This window comes from Cyprinodon tularosa, unplaced genomic scaffold (assembly GCF_016077235.1).
Source record: "Cyprinodon tularosa strain WSP-4 unplaced genomic scaffold, ASM1607723v1 ctg394, whole genome shotgun sequence".
In the NCBI taxonomy this organism is placed as follows: Eukaryota; Metazoa; Chordata; class Actinopteri; order Cyprinodontiformes; family Cyprinodontidae; genus Cyprinodon; species Cyprinodon tularosa.
In genome coordinates, this window is record NW_024039112.1 from 991,157 (window position 1) to 1,017,547 (window position 26,391).

Sequence of the window (26,391 nt, forward strand, 5' to 3'; positions counted from 1 at the left end):
ACAGATCTGTCATGCTGTTTGCTGTAATAAGAGCTGTAAACCTGACGTTATTCAATGAAAAGTGTTTCAATTGGATGTGAATGTGAGATGCGTGTGTCCCTCATTCTTCTCTGAATAAAAGTCGCTATTGTTCACATTCATTACTTCAAAACTGATCCCTTCTGTTCACTAAAACTATGAATATATTCAGTGAACACTGTTCATTAAACATGTTGATACACAACACTGATTGTATCAACCTCCCAGACCGCTTAGGTCTTCTAGGTAAAGCCTACTCTGAACACCTGGAACTAGAACCAAACATGGAGAAGCAGCATTTAGTTCCTATGCTCCACTGATCTGGATCAAACTGGAAGACTAGAAAAGTGCTTAAAGCCTGTTTTTTTGTGCTTTTTTAAGTTAATGTTAAAAACCAATTTTTTTCGAGCTGCCTTTGACTATTGAAGTTAAACTGTTAACTACGGTATCATTAGTTGAAGGTTGTGGTCAAACTGTTACATTTGTTTTACACATGTTTTTATCTTTCAAATGTTTTATTCTGCTTTTATTTTCTTTATTTTATTATCTTATACTGTACATGTAAAGCACCATGAATTGTCCCAGTACTGAAATGTGCTATACAAATAAACTTGTGTTTCCTTGCCTTAATTTGAAGTGAATCAAATTGATCCAAGCTAAATTAAAAATTTTCTAACAGGTAATAAATCATTCTTTCAACTATTATTAAACTGATTTTTCATAGTTTGAAGTAAATAGCTAAATTTAGCAACAACCAGTTAGAATGAATGAAATGATTCTGAACTTAATAGAGATAAAGAGAGGAAATTTATGACTCACATCGTCTCCATCCCATCCTATTGGACCAGGAGGTCCAATCGGTCCTGGTAGACCCTCTTCTCCCTGCAGAAAGATACACAAAACTGTAGAAGGAGCACTAAAACTGAGGCCTCAAGGTTCTGCTTCTTATTATTTCCCAGGTTTGTTAAAAGGCATCACTCACCGGCAAACCTGGCAATCCAATGGGCCCAGCATTTCCCTGTTAGACCCAAACAGGGAGATTAGACCTTCTGAATGTAGCAGAATGATGCTGCGGATCGAGTGTACTTACGGGAACTCCAGGGAACTGGATAAAGTAGTACGCTGGATCTCCTTTAAAGCCTTTCGGCCCTGTGATACCCTGCAGAGCAGCATATTACATATCATCTGAAGGTATATCCTTTACCACAGTCACAACTTGGACACAGTGATCTATAATGGTTAATCTGCTGCTGTTTATACCGGTTCTCCATAAGGCCCCTGTTCACCTGGAAGCCCAGGGTACCCAGGGTTTCCTCTGGTTCCATTACATCCATCCAAACCTGGATGGCCACGCCCTCCAGCCGGGCCTGGGTGACCCTGGACACAAAAAAAAAAACGAAATAGATAATGAAAGAGAAGCATTAAAGATTCTATAAGAGGCTGGAAGAGGCAACGCTTCTTACCGGGATTCCCTCTATTCCTGGAAAACCAGGAAGGCCTATGATTCCCTGAAATGATAAAAAACAATAAGCAGACTTCTGTAATGATGTCAATAAAAGCACAAAAACAGAAGTCTGATCAGATATCTGCTAAGGCTTGATGATGTGGAACCATCTGCTGAAAACCTTTCTGAGACGTTTCAGAAGTGCTGGTTATTTACTCACAACATCTCCTTTTTCACCAGGACGTCCTGTTGCCCCCTCATCTCCTTTATGACCCCTTGGTCCCAGAAGACCCTGAAGGCCCGGAAAGCCTGGAGGCCCCTGGGGGCCCTGCGGACCCAGAGGACCCGGGGAACCCTGCAGCATATAAAACACTCTTAGAGGCTTAAAACCTTAAGGAACAGGACCAGGCAGGAGGTACGGTTTTAAAACCTTACACGCTTCATAATATATTAACAACAGCATCAACCAAGAGAACAGAACCTGGAAAAAAACGACTGCGACCGACGACACAATGTTTTAGTGTGAATGTTTAGAATAGAAAAGAACAGATATTCTTTTTATGCAATAAACAAAACTGTACAGTTTAGAAAAACATAAAATGTACAATAGAATAGGGTCATTTAAGAAAAACCTACAAAATACACTAGAATATTTGTCAATTAAAAAAACAATGATAATATACTATCATAATTTTTTTTTTTAAGTGTGCAAAAGTGGAAGAAGTGATGATTGTGAAGTCTAACAATTAAAGGTGCATATCTCACGTTATTAGTTTTTAAAAAATGTAAACGCTATTAGCATAAAGTCTATCTGATAGATTATCATGTCCTGCTGGCGTGTTCTTTTTTTATTTTTGTGTTCTGTATCTCCACTGTGGACCGCTGCTGGCTCTCCACAGGGATGTGTGCTGAACCCCCTGCCCTACACCCTCTACACCCATGGCTGCACCCCCACCAACCTGATCAAACACCATCATTAAGTTCACGGATGAAAACACGATGGTGGAGCTCATCTCAGGGGATGGTGGAGCGTCTGTCTGCATAGTGCTTGGACAACAACCTAACTCTGAACACCTCCATGTCAAAGGAGCTCATCATTGACTTTCAGAGATGTAAACAGGACAGACAGCACATCGCCATCAATAGGGACAGGGGTGAGGTGGTGCCGGACTTCAGGTTCCTAGGCAACCACATCAGCGAGGATCTGACATGGACTACTAACTCTATGGTGATCCTGAAGAAGGTGCAGCAGAGACTGCTCTTCTGGAGGATTTATCAGGTCGAACCACCTGAGACCAGAGCTGCTGCTGTCCTTCTAATGCTGCTCTGTGGAGTCGGGGATCACATTGTGGTTCTATAGCTGCAGTACAACACGGAGGAGGCAGCTCCAACGGGTGATAAACACCACTGAGAGACTGACTGGCTGCCCTCTCCTCCCCTGGAACAGATTTACTCCACCTGCTGCCTTAGGACAGCCTGCAGCATCAGGGTCTCCCAAGGAGGTAGGTTTGATTTCAACTTTGTTAGGGAGACTATTGGTCTTCAGTTTCATTAGTCTGATGTTATTGATCCTATGCAAAAATATGAATGCTCGTTTTTTTATGCTTGATGTAAAAATCAGGTTGCATTTCGAAATAATAGATTCAAGGGATGGCAAATAAAAGTATTGTATTTACATGAGCACTCGAACTAGAAAAGGGAACTGACACTGAACATTTAATATATTAACTTCACTCTATAACTTATTTATTATATTTATTTTCTTTTTATTGCACTATTTGTCTGCACTGCTTTGTGTTATATTGTTTTATATTGAATAGAATAGAATAGAAAATCCCTTTATTGTCCCACAATGTAGGAATTCTATTGTTTTGAGCTGCTAAAAGTTTTGTTGTATCCTAGAGAAACAATGACCAATAAGACTTCTGATTCTGAAATAAATCCCTTTGTTTACAATAACGAAGGCGTTATGATACTGCTGATGTGTGCAGGGGGTAAACAAACAAGCAAAAGGTCTGTGAAATATGAAAGAGCAACAAGGTGGAAGTCCTTTAACCTGAGCAGCGGTATTTGGAGGTCTTTAATGGAGCTTCTGGAAAACATCTGCCATAGATGGCAGGACAACCAAAGGTCTCAGATGGAACCGTAAAGTTAGGCATGGGTATTTACAGTAGCAGCCATTCAAAGTCAAACACCAGCCAAATGGCAGCCTACTCCCCGGTTACTCCCATCCAAATCCTCTCCAACCTCCAGCCACTGGCCTTCTCCTGGACGTGCTTTTTTTTAACTCTGACTCCACCCTTTCACTGAATAACAGGGTCTGACCAGGAGATGACGCTTCTCTCTAGATCTGAATGTCCACAAATCATGACAGAAAGAAGGTTTTAGTACAAAGATTGATGTTTAAAAAGGAATTGTAGGGGACCAGTCAAGGACCAGCCATTGACCATCAAGGAAAGTGAGGACATTTTTAATCGCTGCTACTGTAGTTCATAAAATAAAATAAAATGTTGTTTTTTTCTTTACAGTGTCTGACCACATGGGGGCAGTGTGACACAAATAAAGAAAAATCAACAGCAGGTCAGATGTACAGACTTAAAATCTGATAAAATCTTAATCCAAATCTGAAGAAATAGGGCAGAATAAAATATAAATAAACCATTTAATTCCATCTGAAGTTCAAAGTTAATTGTAAGCAGCATTTGCCTGAGGTGCAAAGTTCAAAAGGAAAAGAAGGAGTTAAAAAAGGAAGTGACATCAGTGTCATTTCATAAAATGTATCATAACCTGATCTGCAATAAGTTTAAATGAAGTCCTCAATACTACAGCACAGCTTACAGTAAACACATCTCTGGCCCTGATAGGGTTACATCTGAATTCTACAAGTTTTCTTCATATTTAATTCCAAATTCACATAAAGTTTTTATTGAAAGCAGTCACAGAGGGATGCTACCCCCCCAAACATTATGTCAGGATGACATTATTTTAGTACCCAAACCTAGAAAACATCCTCACCTCCTGGAGAACTGGCGTCTAATCACTTTATTAAACAAAGATCATAAAAAGGTTTTAAAAAGTCCTCATTAATGAATGGAAATCTGTTTTTTTTCTAAAGAACCGGCATATTTCAAATGATCTCAGATTAGTTTCAGATAGCTTGGACTCAGGGGTGGATTTATGAAATTTGGGGGCCCTAGGTAAAGACAGGCAGGGGGGCCTCTGAATTGAGAAGACGACAAATAAAACAGACTCATTATACAGATATAGATTTAGATATAGATAGAATTTTCATAGAATAGACATACGTTATTTGTTCTGTTTTGTCCCTCTCTTCTTGTCCCTTTTCTTCTTGTTTTCCTCTCTATGTTTTGTACTCAGCTGACTTTTCATGCTGTCTCAAAAGGAATGAAAGATTTTTTCCAGTCACTAAGCTCACTTAGCTGATTGCTCCTTCCTGTGTTTCCAAAAAGGCAAAAGTAAATAACCCAGTCCTTCTTTTCACTGTAGACAAGCCATGATCTGCTTCTCTGTTCTCCATTTTCCATTTGTATGAGAGAATAGCCGCATGAATTATCTCTAAAAAAAAAAAAAGCAGTAAGAGAAGCATAGCTAATTTCTCTGCTATCTTTGAAAACTCTAGATTTTTTTTAATAGTGGGCTAAAAAGGAATCTGTCCCTGAAAGGTAGAGTTCTCTTTACTAAAGCAGAGAGTCTGTCTCATTTAGCCTACGCTGCCCAGTCACTATATATAGATAAATACATCTGCACTTCATTTGATTTCTTATGGAGGAACCAAAGTTATTATTTGTCTTAAATACTATCTAGTCATTCGCTTTGAACTTTATTGATTTGAACTCCTTTAATAACAATTTTAAAATGGATCAAAATCCTCTCCAACACCAAACTACAGTAAATTTTGAATTGTATATCACACTGTTTATTCACACCTTTGTGGCGTTGAATTTGTCCTTTTTTAATTATAACATTCTCCCAAAATACCCAGAAGACTTTCACCAACAGGGACTTTTAGCATGGTCACCCTTCTATAAACATACCCAAGAATACTAGAGCACCACCTCCTCAGTATGTCCCTATAAATACAATACTCCTGTTACTGACAAAGAATTAAATTTAGTTTTAGATGCTTTTTGTTGGTGTTATTTAGAGATGTAGATCCTCCTTTACAATCTGTGTGGTCTATTGATCCCAGAATATCCACTGTAGGGGAACTCTGCATCTCTGACTTCAACTAAACATCATATCACCCTCATCCTCTTTACAGTTTGGAACAACTACGGTATGTCCAGAATCTTTACTGGGGGAAAAAAACTGGTGTTTTCCCCCAAAATTAATTATTTGTGTTCTTTTTTTTCTATTTATTTATTGTCATAAAACACTTCAATATGATTTTTCATTACTTTCTTAATTCTTTATTTTGTCCGTATCTATTGTTCTCCTGCTTTTTCCTTTCCACTGTCCTTTCCTGTATAAATATGAGGCTTAGACCTGTATTTACGTTAGGTAGATTTAAAAAAGGAAAAAAAAACAAAAACAAAAAACTAACCAATCCGTAAAGCCAGCTCATTGGCACAGGAGCAAGCACACTAATCTGGGTCACAATAAATAATGAGATTATAATACTAAAAGTACTTTTAACTATCCCTAAATTATTAAAGTTGTTGTTAACGACTTTATGTAATGACTTTTCTGAGAGAACTGGATGCATTTTACATTCTCTTTGTTATATATCTTGTCTGACGTCATCATTATACTTGCTCATAGCAGTCTGGGAAAAATATTATCATATCATGTTTATCAATTTTAGGAACCCATTTTTGGGACAGACTGGGTACAGGCAAGTGATACAATAAAAAGGATGCAAACACATCCATCCATCCATCCATCCATCCATCCATCCATCCATCCATCCATCCATCCATCCATCCATCCATCCATCCATCCATCCATCCATCCATCCATCCATCCATCCATCCAACCAACCAACCAACCAACCAACAGGGGGAGTGTTGGCCTAGTGGGTTAGAGCAGTGCAGTTGTGCTCTGACAGTGGCAGCTGACCGCGACCCCAAGGGGATGGGTCAAATCTAGAGGTAAATTTCTACAGCGTGAGATTAATAAAGTTCAGTTGTCATTATTATCCATCCATCTATACATATGTATGGTCTCTGGTTGTGAAGATTTATCAGTTCATAGAAAGTCACCATGTGAGTAAATATCTAGCGTTTGTCCTCTGCCTGATCTCCATTAAATTTCCCTGGCTTTCCATTGTCTAATATTCTTCTGGATTCTGGTCTCTGGACATCAACCTTGCTTTTACCTTCTGGTTACTGTCACTTGGTTTTCCACCATTAGCCTGAATCTGCCTCCTTGTGCTCGGATATTTTTTTTTATTGTTGCTTCTCTCTCATCCAAAGGCTTTGTTATATGGAATGAACTTTGTTCCAATACTGTAAGAAGCCAAAAAAGTATTTTTTGAAAATGAAAAAAAAAAAAAATAAATTTGCAATCTGAAATACAAGTTTTTTAAACTATGAAATACTGTACTGTATAAAATAAATGCTTTCTTTTTAAAGATTTGTCTTTTTTGGTTACTTTATTCTTTAGCCAGTATCAACTTACATCATTGTGCAGCTGAATGACAATTAAAGAAAGAAACATAGAAAGAGTGAAAATACATTACTAGTACCTATTATTAGGTACCAGTATAAAAAATTGGATTGCTCAACTAAAAACTTTAAAAATGTACCTTTAAAAAGACAGGTTACCACACCTACTCCAAAGGATTCAAGAACAGCATCTAACTCTTTTTTGCTATGCTTTTCTTTCGTATTTTTGTAATATGGGGTAGGAATCAGTTAAAGGAAATTGCTAGAGGTTTATCTCCTAAGCCAGACTCACGCTTGTTCACTTTCGTTACAACCTTTAATGGGTTTTATGCACAACTCCAGGTCTGTCTCTGAACGTCCATCCTAACCCTTATATAGAGAGCACTATATAGTCGTTATACCATTTTATAAGTGTCTGAATGTCTAGTGGATGAAACAGTAGAGGACTCAAAAGTTCCAACAATGCACCTTGAAAAGTAGTGTGCATCCATGGTCAGTAGACAAGTAGATTTATCCCAGAATGCTTTGCAAGAGCTAACCAAAGCATCATGGTGTTTGATTTGGGGTCGAGAAAGAACAAGGTGGTGCAGACAAAGTGTAGGGAGCCGGCGTCATGTGACAGAGGAGTGAAAAATAGTGATCATCTGTCTGAACGATCAGCTAACTGAATTCTCTATGAAGTCCACTATATAGTATGAGGTGCCCCCAGGGACATAAATCAGAATTAACTTGCATATACACATATCAAATTAAACTCTTCCATATAATATACTGAAACACGTGCATAAACACTAGTGAAAAGCTCTCACAGAAACTAGTGAAAACATTTACCTCCTATATAACCTACTGAAAACCTCACACAAACACTAGTAAAAAGCTCTCACATAAACTAGTGAAAACATTTACCTCTTATATAACCTACTCAAAAGCTCTCATACAAAGTACTAATAGTGTATATGAAAGCTTTCTAATAGTGTATATGAGAGCGTTCTAGTAGTGTGCATGAAAGGTAAAGCTTTTCACCAGTTTATATGAACAGTTCTCACTACTTTGTATGAGAGCTTTTGAGTAGGTTATATAAGACGTAAATGTAATGAATTACTGAATTCAAAGCAGCAAATGTGTTTGCTGTCTTTCTCTACTGGAGGAACTGAGACATGCCTGGATTAATCAGTTTATCCAGTAAAGAAAGTCAGGATGTAGTGGAGTTGTGCATAGAAGCCATGCATATGTATCCTTGTTTTGGTATTTGTCAAATAAAAGGATTAACACTAACTAACTAATGAGCAGCTGCTCCAGTGACAGCCGGCTAAAAACACACCTCAATCATATCACCTGCATGTGTCACATTAACGTGTAACAGCTGAACTGTTTCGTATTAGCTGACCAGAGGGTTAGAGGTAACCACAGCGTGGCTTCAGAGCACCTTTGATTTTTTTAAGTTGGCACACAAACTCTTTTTTTGATCCACTTGAATTGAAGAATTGTAATGCCAGAGAACAAGTCATTTCTCAGAGCTATCATAGAGCTACTTTTTTTTTTTAGGCTTTCATTAAATGTATAAGCCTATCCTGCTCAACTATTGCACAGATTGTTGCTCTGTGGATGTTTTATTTTTGAAAAATGTATCATTTTGAGGAAAAAGTACTTGTAACCAGTAGGAAGTAAAAAGTTATTTCTTAACCGCATCAGTTGGAGAAATGAGGTTCACTCACCTTTCCCTGGCATGATTCATGTATCATAGGCCACAGCCATCGCAGCCTGACTTCAGTAGTCCTATTTGCTATGTCATGACGAAAGCAAAACCTATTTCTGCTATATGGCCTCTACCAATTTAAGCCTGACAAACTAGAACCTACGTGCTAGTGATGGGGTAAACAAATTTATTCTTATTTTGTAAATCCTTGGAGAAAAAATAGGAAAATTGTTTCATTCAATTCAGTTTATTTATATAGCACCAATTCCCATGTCATCTCAAGGCACTTCACAGTTCACCAAATCAAAACGTCAGCTAACATAATAAGCTGTTGACTGTTTTTACATGATTTCCAGAAAAAGGCCAATAGATTAGATGTCTCAACACATTCTTTATTTTTTTAGATTTGACAATAGGAGGTGCCATAGGCTCCAGTAGTTTATATTTGCAAATTGTTAGATTTATACTAAACTCAGAAGATATGCTTAAGACATTCCCCTGAGGGACAACAAATGTAGAAGTTTTCCATGTTATCATCATTTTTTTTTGGTAGACTTCTAAGTAAATTTGTTTTGAGCGTAACGCTCATGAACTCTGTTGCCTCAGCTGAACTTTTGCATGGTTGTAGGTCAAATGTTTTGGAACATAAAGGTCCACAGCCCACTGAGGATGCAGGAATATCTGCTGGGTGATGAAGCCTTACGAAGACAATAAACAAACAGCGTCACAATCATGTTCAGACCTGAGCATGTGGCAAGGAGCATTGGTTAACCTGAGCTGCCTGCAGCTTCAGATATTACTGTAACTGAATGTTGAGCAGTTAAATCTCCCATTATCACCTGAATCAGGTTTTTACTGTCAACAGACTGCTTCATTGTGACAACATTGCATATAAGCAAACAGGACCTGGAGTTTATCTAGAAGTCACTCTCACTCCTGTTGCAAAGGTATGCAGTAATACAGAGGTTTTCAATTTAAATAAGATTAATCCTGACCAACAGTTAGATTTATCTGTATTTTGAATGTGCTACCTTTAAAGGTCAGTTTGGGGGTGCAAATGCAGGCCACAATTTAAAGGTAATACAAACAACTGCAAAAAAATCAGATTCCTCAAAATAATTGGATTTGCGCATTAAGACCTGCAGTCTAAGCTTAATCTCAGCTCTACTTTAATCAGATAAATGCTTCGTTATCTGGTTGTTCAATACTAATGAGGGAATGTGGTCACAGGATTTAGGTGTGTTGGAACAGGGATCTAAAAGCTGTTGGATTTCAGCTCTAGATTCTAGCAAGGTAGCGTTGTACTGAAGGCTCTCAATCACCCTTCCTGCCTTCAATTCAACAGAATGAGCCATAGTTAGATGTCTGAGCTTCCCTCCTCAAATAGATCCCCAGCCTGCTGGGAAGAAAGTGGATGATGTGTTTTTCCAGCAGAACCAGGGAATGTCTCCAAAGGTTGCACAGTCTACTCATACTAGCCTAGCCTAGAATCTTGTGTCCAAAGAACAAATCAAAGTTCAGGTAACCTCATCAATTATCTCTCGCTTTTAGACCGAGAAGCCAGGGAAGGTCCAGTTTGACCCCCAAGTTAAGACTTGAAGGTGTTGCATCATTTTTCTGTCTAACTCATGCAAAGAAAACAGCCCATAATGCTCCATGATGCTTCCACCACCATAATTGACAGTTGCAGCAGTTTTCTTAGGTTGGCAGGCTTCAGCTCTAGTCCTCCAAAAATACTCCTTGTCAAACGGGTCAGTTTTGCCTCATTTGCCCTGAGGTACAATGTGTGTGTGTGTGTGTGTGTGTGGGTGTGTGAACTTGCTTTGAGCAGTGTGTGATGGGATGTGACAGCTATGATCTCTGTTAGTCCTATGTTCGCCTTTCATTCTCTGAAGCCGTTCGGCTGTGAAATAACCGAGACAAACCACAATCCCCCTCTGCCTGTCTGCTGCCCCAGCTGCAAAAACACTCCGATGCTCACTGGCCAGGTCCCTTTCCGTCTGTTGCCTCCACAGCTTCTGTTGTTTTGAATTTGTACCATATAAATAAGGGGAATTGAATTGAAAACGGTTTGAATTTGGTCAGACCCAATCGATCATAGGAACAGCTGGGTGGCCACTCTATTTCTCCTCATCCAGAGTTAAACACATTCACTATATGTAGGATGCATCTGTTCCTGATGCTCTGACTCCAACCTCAGGCCACTCTTCATGAAGCTTCCTTCAAATTACTGAATTAACTTTTCATGATAATCCTCACCAGTAACAGTTATCCCTGTAATTATTCCAGAGAACATTTTTCCCTTTCCCTTAACTTGCTATAAATATGGGTTTTGGGTTGGGTTATGAGAGAACCAATGCTTGAACAGAACATATTGCAGTGTGGCAAAAGTGGAGCCACCATGCAGCCCCTGTAAATTAAGCCATTTAGTCTGGATGAAAATTCTGCTTTAATCTGTGGTTAAAGGTTTACGAGTGGAAGTATGATAGGAATCTGCTGATTCAGCCTCTCGGTTCAGTCTAATTTAATGACACATTCCTTCAATCTAATGACACAACTCCCTAGTCTAGCAACTCCTCACTGGTTGATTTTTTTATTAACAAGCTGCCAGTAAATGCCCCGCCGCTCCGATGGCCAGAATACAAGCATTTGCTAATGGCTGGCGTGTGGATGAGGACTCACCCTCGCTCCTTTAGCCGGAAAACACTGGCAGGTGGTGCAGTCCCGCCCGTCACATGGCTCCTTTGGGTCACCCTGGAGATCAAGACAAGATGAAACACCATGTTTTTACAATGCTCCAAGATTTCAATTGGAACTGAATGACATGTTTGTTCTATATTAAGGCCTGATATACAGAATTGATTATGTTGGTCATGACTATTAATCAACAGCCAATCACAACTTGCCCACCGTTAATTGAAGCACATCCTTTAACCTCTCCCTTACGGAGTAAAATTTGCTCTTGCCAGGATTCCTGTCTGTGTGTTTGTGTTTCTGTGTTTGTCTCCCTTCCTCCACCAGGAGGCGCCTGGTTCTGGTCCACCTCCTCACACACCTGCAGAGGGTTACCTCATTAAGAGTGTTTGCCAGTCGGGTACTCTAGCCAAGCTGAGTTTTGCTGAGTCAAACTGAGTTCTTGTCAACCTGAGTCTTAATCTTGTTTTTTGTCTTTGCCTCTTGGCAGGAAGTCATCCTGCAAACTAGATGTTTCGGACCTTCTCTCCCTGGAAGGATCATCTGAGCTTCAAACTGAGCTGAGGATTTAAACTGGAGGTTTGAATCCACTTCCCCTCAAGAGATTGTTTGAGCTTCACACTGAGCAAGGGATTCATCTCCACTACGACCCGTTCAAGTACCGCAGGAAATCTCAGTGGCAGTTAGCTTCTCCGTTCACCTACAAACAACCGCATTCTGGGTAAACCCTGTCCGCCCTCCACCGAATCAGACAAACACTGGAACTACCGCACACAGACTGGAGTCAAAGAGTCAACAACTTCTCTGGAAACGTGAGTCAGCAACCAAATTCTCCTCTTCAAGTTCAAGAACCAAATTTCCTACTGAGCCTGAACTAACCACTGTGTCTTCCCCTCACTTTTCAGTTCCGGCTGAGCAGTGTTCAGAGCAACACTTGATTCAACATTATCTCTTCAATAAACCTGTTAAACCTTTCCCCTGGTCTCTCTGAATTGGTTTCTCTGCATTTGGGTCCGAGCTCTTGATAAAACCATGACAGCTCTATTATTACTGCAAAGAAAGAGTTTTGTTAATTTAATTAAAAAAAGGAAGGAGGACAGATCTGACATATCTGAACTTTAAAGAATGTGTTGATCAAAAAGAGTTTCAGTTTCTCTTTGCCGTTTTCTCAAATTTTATTTTTTTCCAAATAGTTTTTCTTTCACTTTTTATTAAGCGCAACATTTTCTATATTGTTTTCGTATTTTTCATACGCTTTGTTTTTTTTTACATAATAACAGAATTTCTTAGCAATTGCATTTATAGATCACATTCTGTTCACTTCTGGTGGAGTGATTTCTTTTGGAGAGTGTTAGGAATCCAGTTTGTGTGGGTTGTGTTTTTGGTGTTCTTCTCTCCCCCCACCACCAGGTGCTACCCTTTCCTCTTTGGTCCTCCTGCACACCTGCGGCTGGTTGGCTCATCACTGAGGAGTATTTGAGCGGCGGACTGTCACTACCTCAGCGCCAGATTGTTTGCCAGTTTTGGGTACTCTAGCCAAGCTGAGTTTAGCTGAGTCTAACTGAGTCTTTGTTTCTCTGAGTTCTAACGTTGTTTATGTCTTTTGCCTTTCGGCAGGAAGTCATCCTGCATAAATTGGGCTTCTCCCCCCCCTCTCCCCCGGAAGGATTGTTTTGAGCTTCACACTGAGCAGGGGATTTATCTCCACACGCCCCATTCAAGTACTCCTGGAAATCTAAGTGGCAGTCTTCTCCATTGCTCCTCAAGAACCAACCAAACCAAAACCTGTCCACTCTCCAATGAGCCACTCAATTTCTGGAAAAACCTACACTGACTGGATTCTGGGAAGTAACCTTTCTCCGCAAACGTGAGTCCAGTAACCTCTGTTTTTGCAAGATGTCGTTCAAAGTTCCCACGGACCCTGAACTAACCTCTGTGAACTTCCCCTCTTACTTCCAGTTCCGGTTCACCAGCTCCTCTGAGTTCACCTGATTCCAACCCGTTTAGACTCCTAATAAACCTGTTAAACCTTTACTCTGGTTTCTCTGAGTGGTTTCCTGCATGTGGGTCAGATCTCTTTAAAACATCAGGACAAAGAGAGGTTTGAAGATGTATTTCTATTGGTCTACATGAATGTTAGCAACAACATTTTATTGGTCAATGTGCACGTCAAGAGCAAGGGTTTTATTAGGCGTACATTTTTAAAAAATGTAAATCCTTTATGGTCGCACAAACTGAAAATTAATGCAACTGCAGTGTTCAATAATAAGTATGCATATTGGTCTGGAGGGAGTCAATGAACAGGGATGCCCCCACAGTATGCTCAATACAAACTGGGTGTTATGTCTGACTCAGCAGCCCTAATATACTCTGTAGGAGGCCTGGCTTTCAGCTCCTTCAAGTAGGGGAAGAAGAAGATAAAAATGTCCCTTTATGTCACTTCTTTGAAGATTATCTGAATACTTTGATGGATAAAAAACATTTAGAGAATTTAATTTTATTTCATTTACATAAACTGGGCTGTGATTTCTTGTTACAACTTCAGTTCAATGAAATATCTAAAATTTAGGATTGGTGGAAAAAAAACAGTTCTGTTTGATTAGATCAGGAAGCTTTTTCTGATATTTAGAATAACTTTAATCAGAATTTTTACACATTCTAGTAAACACAATATTTAAAAGTCAGAGAATCACAAACTGAAATAATTTTTTATTTTAGTGTTATGATCCTAAAACCACATTTAGGTATTTTATCTATGAGGAGAGCTTTCCAAACATTTGATAAACATTGATTCTATGAATGTTTTATCTTTCATAAACTTGTTGAGTTTGACTGTTGCCTTTTCATCCCTTCATTTTACTTATGACTCAACTATTTTCTGTGTCCTGCCAAAATTTCAAATAAATCATTCTCAGCACAGCCTGTAGTCATAACCTGACCAGCTGAACAGTCAGTGAAGTATTTATTTCTGCAGAGAAAAAGGTTAACATTTGAGGTTTAAAATCTAACATAAAGCCTTATACTAAAAATTTCCCTGACCATCATCTTTATCTTAATATTTTAGTTATTAATAATATGTTAAAAAAAACTATATCCATGTTTAATTAATCAAGTCAATATAATTTCATATAAAGCATATTGTTCAGAAAAATGTAAAAAGAACATCAAGGGTACATTTGTGATTCATTGCTATAACTTATCCAATATTAATGCTCCAGCACCTTTAACGACCCAGATATTCATAGTAAAAATCAGCACAAAAATATAATTGAGAAGATGGACGTTACTGTTGTAGATACAACATATCATCCTGTTTAACTAAACATTACTTCTTTTATGTAAACCTATAATATAACTAGACAGGCTGCAGCAATTTGACGATCTAAAGTGGCTTTTTAATGACTTGATTTATAATGTATAAATACTTTGATTTTCAATATTTTTTATTCAATTAATTTTTTTAGGTTGAGTTTTAAAAATTGCATTTGTTTCAAACCTTTCACAGCTCAAATTCTCTTCATTTCTTCACTCAACTAAAATTGTATAAGAAAGCTGAAAAAAACAATTTTTAAAACAGCAAAGTTACCATTTATTGATTAAGAAGTTTTTAAAAGTTTCATTTCTGGATTGAATCTAAAAAAAAAATGTATTTACAAAGCATGTTCTTTCATAGCAACCATGCTCCAGGTATCTGGCTCTGTATTTGTGGCTGGGTGCAGCCCTTTCTGTTGCAGTCCTAGATTGATCAGCCATCCAGGCCACTGAAGTCCACTAGTTTCTGCTCTGCTTGTCCTTCTCCCTCGATGTTAAGTTGATATGGAGAGGGTAGCACTTATATGAAATATAATAAAAGATAAGCTGAAAGGTTTAAATAAAATGATTTAAACCTAAAATCATTTTGGGATTAATACATCTTTTTAACAGACCTCAGTAAGGGTTTTAGTCATAAAGACATTTTATTTTCTCGGTTTTTCCACTTTTCAGCCTTTGTAGCTCCTATATCTCTTTTGTCATATGTTATGATGGATTTTTTGTGTGATGGGAAGGTTCAGTCCATTCTTTTAGGTGGAAAGGAGGGAGCAGAAAATGGTGCTATATTAGCTAGACTTCATAATACCCGTATCCAGTCCCTCTGGTGCCTTTTCTGCACAATAAAGATCATAAATGAAACTTCAAATGAGAAAAAGAGTGATCTGTCATCTGTGTGGAACCAACTGTTAGGGGGGTCTTCGATTTGGAGCTGTCTGAGAGATTGGAGATAACTGCTGTGCTCCAATCTCTCCAGCTGGTTTATGCTCAGAAACCAGGTCATCTGCGTGTGTCCGCAGACACTCAGCTGCACCTCTCTAAAATTGTAGGTGACCGCAGACAGTGCCTCAGATAGGAGGCCTCTGATTAGTCAAATCTACATCACCTCTACACCATACGTATTTCGTGTTTGGTACCTTACGCGCTTGTTATGTTTATACGACCACCATTGTGGTTGGATAAGCTAGAAGAGCGAGGTACGTCAGAACGCTGGGACCATTTTTACCCCTGGATTCCCACACTTTTGGCCCTCATGTCCCTCCTTTGTCGCTCAAACTTGCCCCTTGCGTTTTTCCACTTCCTCACCGCCTCGCCCACACCTAGACTCACAGCTAGTTCCTGATTGGCCCTCTTGAGTTGTGGCGTGGAATAACATACCACAGACCACGCTTCAAAATTGGGTATAAATAAAAAATATCTGAGTAATACCTGCGACAAGCTCATTGCAACACACTGCAGCGGGAATATAACCAGCCCTTTAGGCTGCGTTGAAGTCCTAAAGGAGTTTTGTAAAATATTACTCAGAAATTCCTAAATATTTCCCATGGTAAATCAGTGTGAACATGCTGATATGTTATGGAAAGGTTCAGTCCATTCTATTACATGGATAAGCTCTATTACGTGGTGTCAGCTGTAAGACATTGACTTCCAGAAGTAATGTTTTACAGCTGATGCTTTGGGGGGTTGGTGGCCTAGTGGTTAAGGCATTGCGCTTGGAATCCAGAGGTTCTGACTTCAAGCCCCACTCCTGCAGACTGCCACTCAGGGTCCCCAAGCAGAACCCTTAAACCCACACTGTTCCCCGGGCGCTGCACAATGGCAGCCCACTGTTCCCCAAGGGGATGAGTTAAATGCAGAGTGAGTTTTGGTTGCTCTGTACTTTTGACAGTGTAATGACAATAAAAGCTGAAAAAAAGTCCCAGACTGTGCATGTAGGAGCTTCTGCTGGTGTTTTGTGTCACGCCTGATAGGAGAGTAGATTAGAGCCTAAATGAAGGTGCAGAGTTCAATAGACAGAGTTTTAGTGCAGCCGGGTTTCTAAAGTTTGGGTAGTGAAAGAATGCAAACAAAGGATAGATTTTCTAGTTTCCTTAAGAGGCACACAGCTGATGGCGTGTCTGGCCGACTTTAATCAGATCAGTCGTAGATAATCATGCTCCATTTTTTCTAACTCTAAAAAGAACGGGAAAGATGTTTTTCTGATCAAAATCAACATGTCAGAGACAGAAAGGCAACTCCTGCGTGCCGTTTCACAGACATAACAGCAACGTTGCTCTGGACGTGTTCTGCTGTTCAGTTTGATAGGATTATGATGGAGTATGCAGAAGCTGACCTGATAAAACCAAAATAAAAATAAGATAAATCAGAAGGTAAATAAAATAGACAGAAGAACGAAATAAAAGTAAGTTTTGAAAAGAAAAACAAAAGAAAGATCCAATCATCTCACTAAAAATGTGTTGATGTTCTTTTTTCTCTTGTGTTATTTCTGCAGTTTGCTGAGTGTTAACATCATATAATTAACATCCATCCAACCATTTTCGTTTCACTTAACTCTGCTGAGGTCACAAAGCATGCTGGAGCCTATCTCCAGCTTTCAATAGGGGAGAGGTGGGGTACACCCTAGATAGGCACCAGTCTAGCACAACGCACATAGTTAACAGCTTTGTACAATTATAAATGCATCACTATTTGCCAAATGACCTGATCTAAAATAGTTGTGTGTGGAAAAATAAAATAAATCCCCATTATTTCACTTTCTTTCACTGCAGTTTATAACATGATCAGAATTGAGCATCAAGGCCTGCAGTTTGAACGTAGCCTATATGGGAGAGAGAAACAAAGACCAGGCTAAGTAGCAGATTGGGAGCAGGTGTGAACAGAGGCAAGAAGGGAGCTAGGGAAAAGGAGTCTGACACAAGAAGACAAACAGCAAATATCTAAGAACTCAAATACAATCAAAATACCTTGAAGACAAGAATCAAAATAACACCATCGAAAACTCAAAATAAAACTTGAACCAAACCAAAACCATGACACCAGGTATATGAGTAAATAAGAAATAAATAAAGACAGACAGACAGAGAGACCAATGGACTGATTGATTGATTCTTATCTCATTGCTTTGTCTCTCTTTTTGTTTATAAGGAATGGGAATTTTCTTTTTTGTTGACGTTCTGATATGAAGCTCTAGGGAGGCTTCACTAACATCTCTAGATTGGATGATTTAATTAATATCTGCTGTACATTTTTGGGTGATTAATATCTGCACCACGCTTTACCATAAGGAATTGCAGAACAGTTGGTACTTCTGTGTAACCTGACTCCGCCAGATGGATTTGCTCCGCATATCCATCTGGAAACCTTCCGCGGACGTAATTTTGGGAAGGGGCGAAAATACTGGTTAGCTGATTGGCCTATGTTGGTGATAGACGGGCCAAATAAACCAATCAGATCAACAAAGCATATGACGTGCTAACAGAGGGACGATGAAAACACAACCATAAGCCAGGCTACTCTTGCCGAAACCAGTCGGGAGAAGAGCAAAAACATCTTTTCCTCTGAGAAAAGCCTCCAGAGCAGTGTTTTGCTCTTCTTTCAGTGAAGAAATACTCTGTAATTCCAATAAAATTTGCTCGATAGAAACGCTAATGCTAGTTTCATCTGCTGAAGCCGCCATGTTCTTTAGACTGAACTGTCGCGCTTCTCGTTGCATCACACCTCAACCTGCCTCAAAGCCAACGCTGATTGGACATTCGTTTGGTGAACGGCTCCAAATTTTCTTCAACGGAGAGTAGCCAGACTGATTAGCGTGTGAAATCTTGAAAGCTCGCGAGATCAGGATGGTCTCACGAGGCTAACTTCTGTGGTATTGCCAGCAGAAAGCTTCATGCCTGTTTAAGTCAGCTCCTTGAGCCCAGTGCTGGAATTCTGTTTAGGCTCATAAAGGACTTTCTAAACATCATCAGGACAGATGCTTTGTGTGTTCTTTTGTTTTTGCTGTTGTTTTTTGGGGGAATAAAAAGCCTCTCCGAGCTTCATATGCTGCAAGAACCGGATGGAAAGAAAAATACTTTTTTTTTCTTAACTTCCAGAAGCTGAGCTGCTGAACACATAGAAAGTCCCATCCACTCTAACTTATATCTGACGCAGCAAGTCAGATTAATAATGTGTAGTAATCAGCTTTAGCGCAACACATCATTGATCATTGAAATGTGGAACATTCAGCCGAACCTTACAAGCTGATTGGTGATGTGACAACTACTTCCCACCTACCAAAGATTGGTTTTAGCCAATAACGACACAGGGTGATCAATCACAAATAAAATATCAGCAGACAGAATGAGAGACCAAAAACACTGGAGGAAATTGTGGATTCTGACCAAACAGATAGAAGATACATACATCTCCTCCTGTGCTGTTATGTTTATTTTGGTTAAGCTATTGGCTCGGCAGCTCTTGCTTTCATCACAGCTGTATGTCCTTTGTTAAGCCATAATACCACAACATGATTCGCCAACCCTTTTTTGTGTCAGACTCGGTGCATTCTCGTGTGTTTGTGAACTCTCAAATAACCTCTTGCTTCTAATGTAGCAACTTTTAGAATTTAAGCGTGATTTAGACTCTCTGGCACTGCAAGAAACTTGTTAAAATCATTTTGAAAAGTTCAGGACTTATTGGTATCAATTAAATAATTATAAATCTGAGCAAAGGTTACATGGGGAGTTCCTCAAGGATTCATTTTTGGGTCACTTTTAAAACAGTTTCCATAGTTGATATTAGCTACATTTAGATTGACATAAGAGTTCAAAGAATGACAAAAAATTTCTCCTTAGATGTGAAAAGTGGATATACATCAAGTTAATGAAAAGTGGCTAGATGCAATGAGAGACAATTTCAACTGATATGTTAAGACTTTGATTGCTTCCCAGAATCAATCATTAGTTTCTAAAGTTGCATCCTAAATAAACTGCACATAACAATTGGACATTATTTGATTTTATTCCATCGTCTTTACCCGCGTGTCCTTGGAGTTCCTGGAGGTAAGGCTGGTGCCATCTCCAGAGGTTACTGAGTTTGCTGTGTGCTCCACCTCGGACAGGTTTACAGTCCATCATAGAGCAAAAAACTACCCAAAAATACGAACCAAATATGAACCAGAAACACATTGCGAGAAACCGTGGAGACACACTTAAAGCAAAGGGCAGTGTAGAGAGCCCAATTAACCTACAACATTTTTCAAAGGAAGCCAGAGTACGTAGAGAAAATGCATGGGGAGTACATGCACACTCTCTACATAGAGTTTGAAATCCCCGACCTTATGGCTGCTGGGTAACAGAGTTAAACAGGAATGAATAACTTCATATGGTTTTAAATGTGAGGAAAGATCACCCGTCATTCTTGCTGCACATGAACACAAAAAACAGACAGACAGGAGCTAATCTGGGTCATCCCTGCTCCTATATCCCACACTCAGTGTTGCTGTTGATGTCCTGGCTTTGTTATCTTTTTCCCTGTGGGCCCTATACGGTCTGGTTAATAGTAGGAATGCTATCGCTTTATCTGCTGTTCTGACTTTGTTCAGGGATTCTCCAACACTATTCTCCAACAAAATCCAGCTATCCGCCATTACTGCTCCTATGTCCTGCTTGCACTAGATATTTAGAACCAGTAACACCTTCCAACCATCCAACCCCGTTCATCTGGGGCATCCTACCGTTACTGGGTGATCAAAAAGCAGGGGATCAAATTGGCTGCATCGTGCCAGCTTTTAATTACGTCTAACAGTGTCATCATAAAAACTGTTTATCCTAAAATGTCCATCTTCCTTTAAACATCAAGGCAGTAATAAAATATATAATCAATCAGAGAGATAATAAGGATTCAGACTAAATATCCATCCATCCATCCATCAATCCATTGGATAATCACACCAGAAGCACATAGAAGGAACATGAACTAAGGCATATGATATATTGGGGAGTCAATGATATTGAGCCCTGTGACAGACTGGCGACCTTTCAAGGTGAACCCCGCCTCTCACCCATAGACTACAGGAAATAGGCATGAGCCCCAATACCACCCTGACGGAATAAGTGGGACAAGATGGATGGATGGTATTGAATCTGCACACATAAAATTTTGAAAATCATGTGGACAGTACTTTGTGTGTGCATGCTCATTATTATTATGCTTATTTATTATGCACTTTGGGCAGAATTCTGACTTGATACTAATAACAGAAATGTGAACTCACCCCTGGAGCTGCTGGAGGAGCTGTGAACAGCACCAGTGAACACCTACAGGGAAGGATACATAAGTGAGACCAGATAAAGGATAATTAAACACAATGTGGACTCAGCTCTGTTATTCAGAGACAAACTGTTGACTTTTGTGTTCTTACAGGTATGAATTTGGAGCAGAATTAGGGGATCAAACCAACAACTCTGATCCTTTGACATTCTAAGCTGGTCTTTCATGGATATGACTTTTAAACATGACCTGACCTTGTTCTGTTTCTGAAAGAAAACTGAAATATTTACCAATGAACAGCAAAATTAGCCTTTAGAAAATAAATTTAAAATCTTACATTTCTATGTCCAACTGCTTTTCAACCGGGCACATTAGTACAAGTATGTACGTATTAAAATTCAATTGAGTTTTTCAACTATGACAGATTTTCATTCACTCACAACCAACACAGATCGAGTTTTTCTCACCTGAAATTCTTAAGCTGCTCTAAATGAAACACTTGTCATCTACAAAGACGTATTTTGTTTTTTGAATCATTACTGATATTAAACTGTACAGCAGATTTTGACTCAGGTTTCTGGTTTAAACAGACAGTACAAGACAAAATACATGTTTTCAACCTGCTGAGCGGAACTAAACACTTTTTGTGTTTGGTGCAGGAGAGAAATATTAGCTTTGTGTACACTGATACCAACCGGGTAACCATGGCTACACTATGAAATAAAGATTAAGACAGACTTCAACAAAGAGTAAAATTTTTCATTTCAGATCTATTAATATAAACTTGGACCTTATGCCAATTTTTATGAATGTGAAATTTGAGGTACGGTAGATGTTTTAGGGGAACGTCGGCTCAAACGGGGGCATCAAACATTCAGTTTTATTTACCAGATCAATATGTGGCGAGCGGAGCAGGAAGTCAATGACATCTTATCCCTAAAGTAGGATCCTGGTTGCCACATGACCCAATGAATCTGACTCCGCCTCCAGCAGGTAATCTCCCAGTGAGCGCCACACCGTTGATCGCCCTGCAGAAACACAAAACACATTGCGGCACTCATTTTCAGCAAGAAAGGCATGTCTATGCAAATCAATTAAATTCAATTTATTCATACAGAGCCAATTCACAACACAATCAGAAATAACTAAGATGGAGTCCATAGTCTACAGTCAAGAAAGCAAGGCAAGGTATATTTATTTATAAAGCAAAATCCATCACAAGGACAATTTAAAGTGCTTTACGTGAATGAAACTAAAGCTAAAAACATTTTAAAGCAGGCAGTAAAGGAAGTAGAAAAAAAAAACAGTTAATATAAATAATATATTGCGACTTTTTGATGTTTTTCTTTTAGATTATGTCTCTCACAATGGAAATGCCCCTACGATGATTATTTCAGACCCCTCCATGATTTCTAAGTGGGAGAACTTGCAGAATAACAGGGTGTTCAAAAACTCATTTTCCTCACTGTATTGACGATTCTCCTTTAATATGGTCATTTTTATCCATCAGAACCACAGGAGGAACGTGGAGAACCCGTGGGAACTACTGTACAGCAGTGTGGGACTGATTCATGCTTGCATTAAAATTATGCATTATCTATATAAACATTATAATTCTGAGCCATAGTTACGGGACCACACCATGATTTAGCTGTTATACATCAGATGGACTGTTTATCATATTTCAATTTCACAGGTCAGACATTTGTTTTTTGTTTTTGTATTATCTATTGATATAGTTGTTATAATGGTACAAACCAGTTCAGCTGTTAAATAATGCAGACAGGATACCAGCTCAAGTGAAGTTTTCATAGCTATCCAGCAGATGCTGGAATTATAAATCACTTTTAACAATTACAAAAAAAAAGATAACACTATCTTTTCTGTAATATAATAATATCCAAAATAAGCAGCCAGATTAAAGCATTTTTACCAGCCACTAATGTTTATACTAGATTACTTATGGACTGTGTGGAAATCTATGTAAAATAAACTCAATGTAACTAGTGTTCCTCTGTTTGTTCTTTTCTTTATCTCATCTTTAGAAGTAGAAATAGTCAATTAAACAGTACTATTATTATGTGGAACACGAATCATACTTTCTATCAGGGGCGGATCTAGAAAAATATTTATGGGGTGGCAAGAGGGGGGCAGGAATCTTTTAGGGGTGGCAACATATGGCATTTGTTTACACTGAATTTAATCACAGTTATCACAGTTTGGTGAGAATAGTATGTACAGTAAGTGTTTCATGTGAAACAGTTCATATTATTAATACATCGTACAATGTGATCTCACTTAATAGGAGATAGAAGAGTGATTACACTACTTCTAGAAGGGCCTTATCACAGGAAAGGTATTAAGGTAAGACACAGGTGCTGAGTCGCAGATGTGTGAGATTGACTGTCAGAGAGGCAGCTTTGCAGCATTTGCACAAGAAGAAACGATAGAAAGAAAAAGTTCCCCATCAGAGATCTATGGACTGAGCTGGACTAAAGTGAGCAGAACTACACAGTAGAAATACATGGGTCAAGGCACCCGAAACAAGGTACCAGACATCTATGTATTGGTTACTCTGAACACACATTTACCCCATTTGTTCCTCAGTAACTTAACATACAGCAGTTACGGCAACATGAAAGGGACATTTCATGCATGTAAATATGCTGTAGATAGAGCTGCATATGGAGGACCAACTCTGCCATATTTAAAAATAAATACAGAAATAAATAAATGCTCAATAAATAAATAAGCATACAATTAATTGCCACCAAAAATACAATCAACAAATAAATGTAATTAGAAATTATATTATAATGGCAGGCAGAAATGTAAAAAGGGCAGGCAGAAAGAAATAGCGGCGAAATATTAACTAGGGTAAAAAAATACAAAGGAAGAATAAAACAGACAAAAATATGATAACATGCACTTAACTAAATACTTAAAAATATAAGTAATTAAAAAATGAAGTTGAAGATAATAAATGACAAAAAAATAAATAAGGTAAATATTAAAAAGGCAAAGAAATAAAGAAGCCAATTAAAAGAGTTATATACCTTTATGACTAGCTGTATAATTTAATTTCTACTTACATTTATTTGTTGTTTGTATTTTTGGTGGCAATTAATTGTATGCTTATTTATTTATTAAGCATTTATTTATTTCTGTATTTATTTTTAAATATGGCAGAGTTGGTCCTCCATACTGCTGTATCAACAAATCAACAAAAAGGCGGGTTCTGTATGTTACATCAAAATCTCCACAAATCTGAAAAGAAGCAACATAAAAATACATTTTGCTTGTGAGTAGGTTCATACGGGTCATTTCTGGATAGTTTCATATTATATATACAAAAAAAGAAACAACAACACTGCTTCATATTAAGCAGGATTCACACCAGTATCACATTTTTAACTTTTAACACTTCTGGTTTTATTAAAGGAAATATCAGATTTTCTCAGGTGCCAAAACAAAATGTAACAGCTCTGTAAAGGCTCACCAGAGAGCATGACATAAAGTTAACATGACTATAACAGCTGAATGCAGCGATTTCCATGTTGCTCAGCAAGGCGCTTCACAACTTTATTTAGATCCAATGCCTTTGTGCGTTTTGATTTGAGTACAACCAAACTTGATCGTCTCTTTTCTGTCATAGTTGACCGCAAATATGTCTTTATGAGCCTGATAACGTTCTGCAACTTGATTTTTATCATCTCAAAATCAGCATTGCAGCTATGCTAGCAACACTGATTATGATTTCATTTCTCGATAGATAGTTAATCAGTTTTTACCTGTTTCATCCCGTGTCTCCTCTCCCCATCACCCCTGACTCCCTCGCTTTGCCCCATTCGGTTTTCAAAACAATCAGTCTCAGTCGCTCTCGCGTCATTTCGTGCTGCATTCACTGCAGTCCGACATTGGAAATTAGCGGTCGTAATTCTCAAATGATCCATAATTTATAAGCCTCGCCACCCCTACCGCCAACTGGGGTGGCAGCTGGGGTGGCAAGGCTGTCATTTAGGGTGGCATTTGCCACCCTATGCCACCCCAGTAGATCCGCCTATGCTTTCTATATATCAGAAATATAAAGAAATAGCAGAAGTCATAATCATTTATGTCAAATATCTGTTTTAGTGAATTGAACACGTGTAAATATAAATAAAAGTAAAAATAAATCTGAATGTTTAGCGGAAATCTGATTAACTGAACTTTCTCACACTGATGGATGCATTATTACTTTCATAAAGTAAAAAAGGTTCTAAATAATTCTCATAGGCTACTGACTCTGACAGTGTTTAAAACGCTTCACCATGAAACCATCAGGAATCGGACATCTTTCTGACCTGCTCTGAAAGCCTGAACTGGTTTACAGCATATAGGTTAATTGATGCCAATTTTGAATAATTTCAACTCACAATTTTCGCATGTTCCATGGGTAAAAGCGAGAAGAGGAGCAGGACCAACATGGAGGTGATCCTCCACCTCAGAACTCGTGGAGACTCCATCCTGGCTGTCACAAAGGAGCAGAACTCCGCTATTATCGGTTCTTAGTCTATGGATGATTGGGATGGGACACGGAATTGTGCGTATTGGGAAAACTGAAGGTCCACCAGCACTTCTGAAGGGAGCCACTTCCTACCCGTCAGGCAGGTGACTTTGTGACAGGCGGTTCATTTCCTGCACTGAATGTTCATGCCTAAAACATGATGAGTCCTTAAATCGGACTCCACACATCTGGGCTCAGTCAAACACTTCGGAAGAATGGGCGAGAGGTGGGGTACACCCTGGACAGGTCACTTCGGAAGATGAAGTTCATTCAAATCTCAAAAGAAAATATTTTACTTTATTTTATTCCGGAGCGTTTTTATTGCTTGAGACCTTCAGGTATAATATTTGAAAATATTCCCTTTTTCTCCGTCCAAGGAATGAAGCGTGAGTAAAGCTGGGGATTGAGGACACCTCGTCGCTGCAGGTAAGAAAACCCTCCCGAGCGGATTTTTGTCTGGTAGTAAAGTAATCACATGGTGACATCAGGTAGTTAATTAATGAAATTGGTAATTGAGAGACATAGCCTATAGGTCATAGTGTACATGTGTCGTTTAGTTCTGGGAATATGCCTGTTAAGATTCAGATTTTAACCAGTTTGTTACAGTTGATTACCTCTGGGAACCAAGTAATGATGACTTAGGTTTATTGGATTAATAATAATTTAAAAAACAACAAAAAATCAAATAAAGAGTGAAAGGGATGAGCTCCTCAATCACACTTCATTCCTCGGACGGAGAAAAAGGGAAAATTTTCAAATATTATACCCGAAGGTCTCACGCAATAAAAAGGCTCCAAATTAAAATAAT

General features: G+C 38.7%; 1 protein-coding gene across 1 annotated transcript in view; it reads right to left on the minus strand.

The window, feature by feature from the left end:
• The window catches only part of col4a4 (collagen, type IV, alpha 4), an 82,010-nt gene that overhangs the window by 55,395 nt on the left and 224 nt on the right, over positions 1–26,391 (minus strand). Inside the window, exons 2-9 of the mRNA XM_038297686.1 lie at positions 21,042–21,084; positions 11,468–11,539; positions 1,683–1,817; positions 1,482–1,526; positions 1,279–1,395; positions 1,109–1,177; positions 1,001–1,036; positions 838–900 (exon numbers count right to left, since the gene is read on the minus strand). Coding sequence (XP_038153614.1) covers positions 838–900; positions 1,001–1,036; positions 1,109–1,177; positions 1,279–1,395; positions 1,482–1,526; positions 1,683–1,817; positions 11,468–11,539; positions 21,042–21,084 — 580 coding nt within the window. The remainder of the gene's footprint in view (positions 1–837; positions 901–1,000; positions 1,037–1,108; positions 1,178–1,278; positions 1,396–1,481; positions 1,527–1,682; positions 1,818–11,467; positions 11,540–21,041; positions 21,085–26,391) is intronic.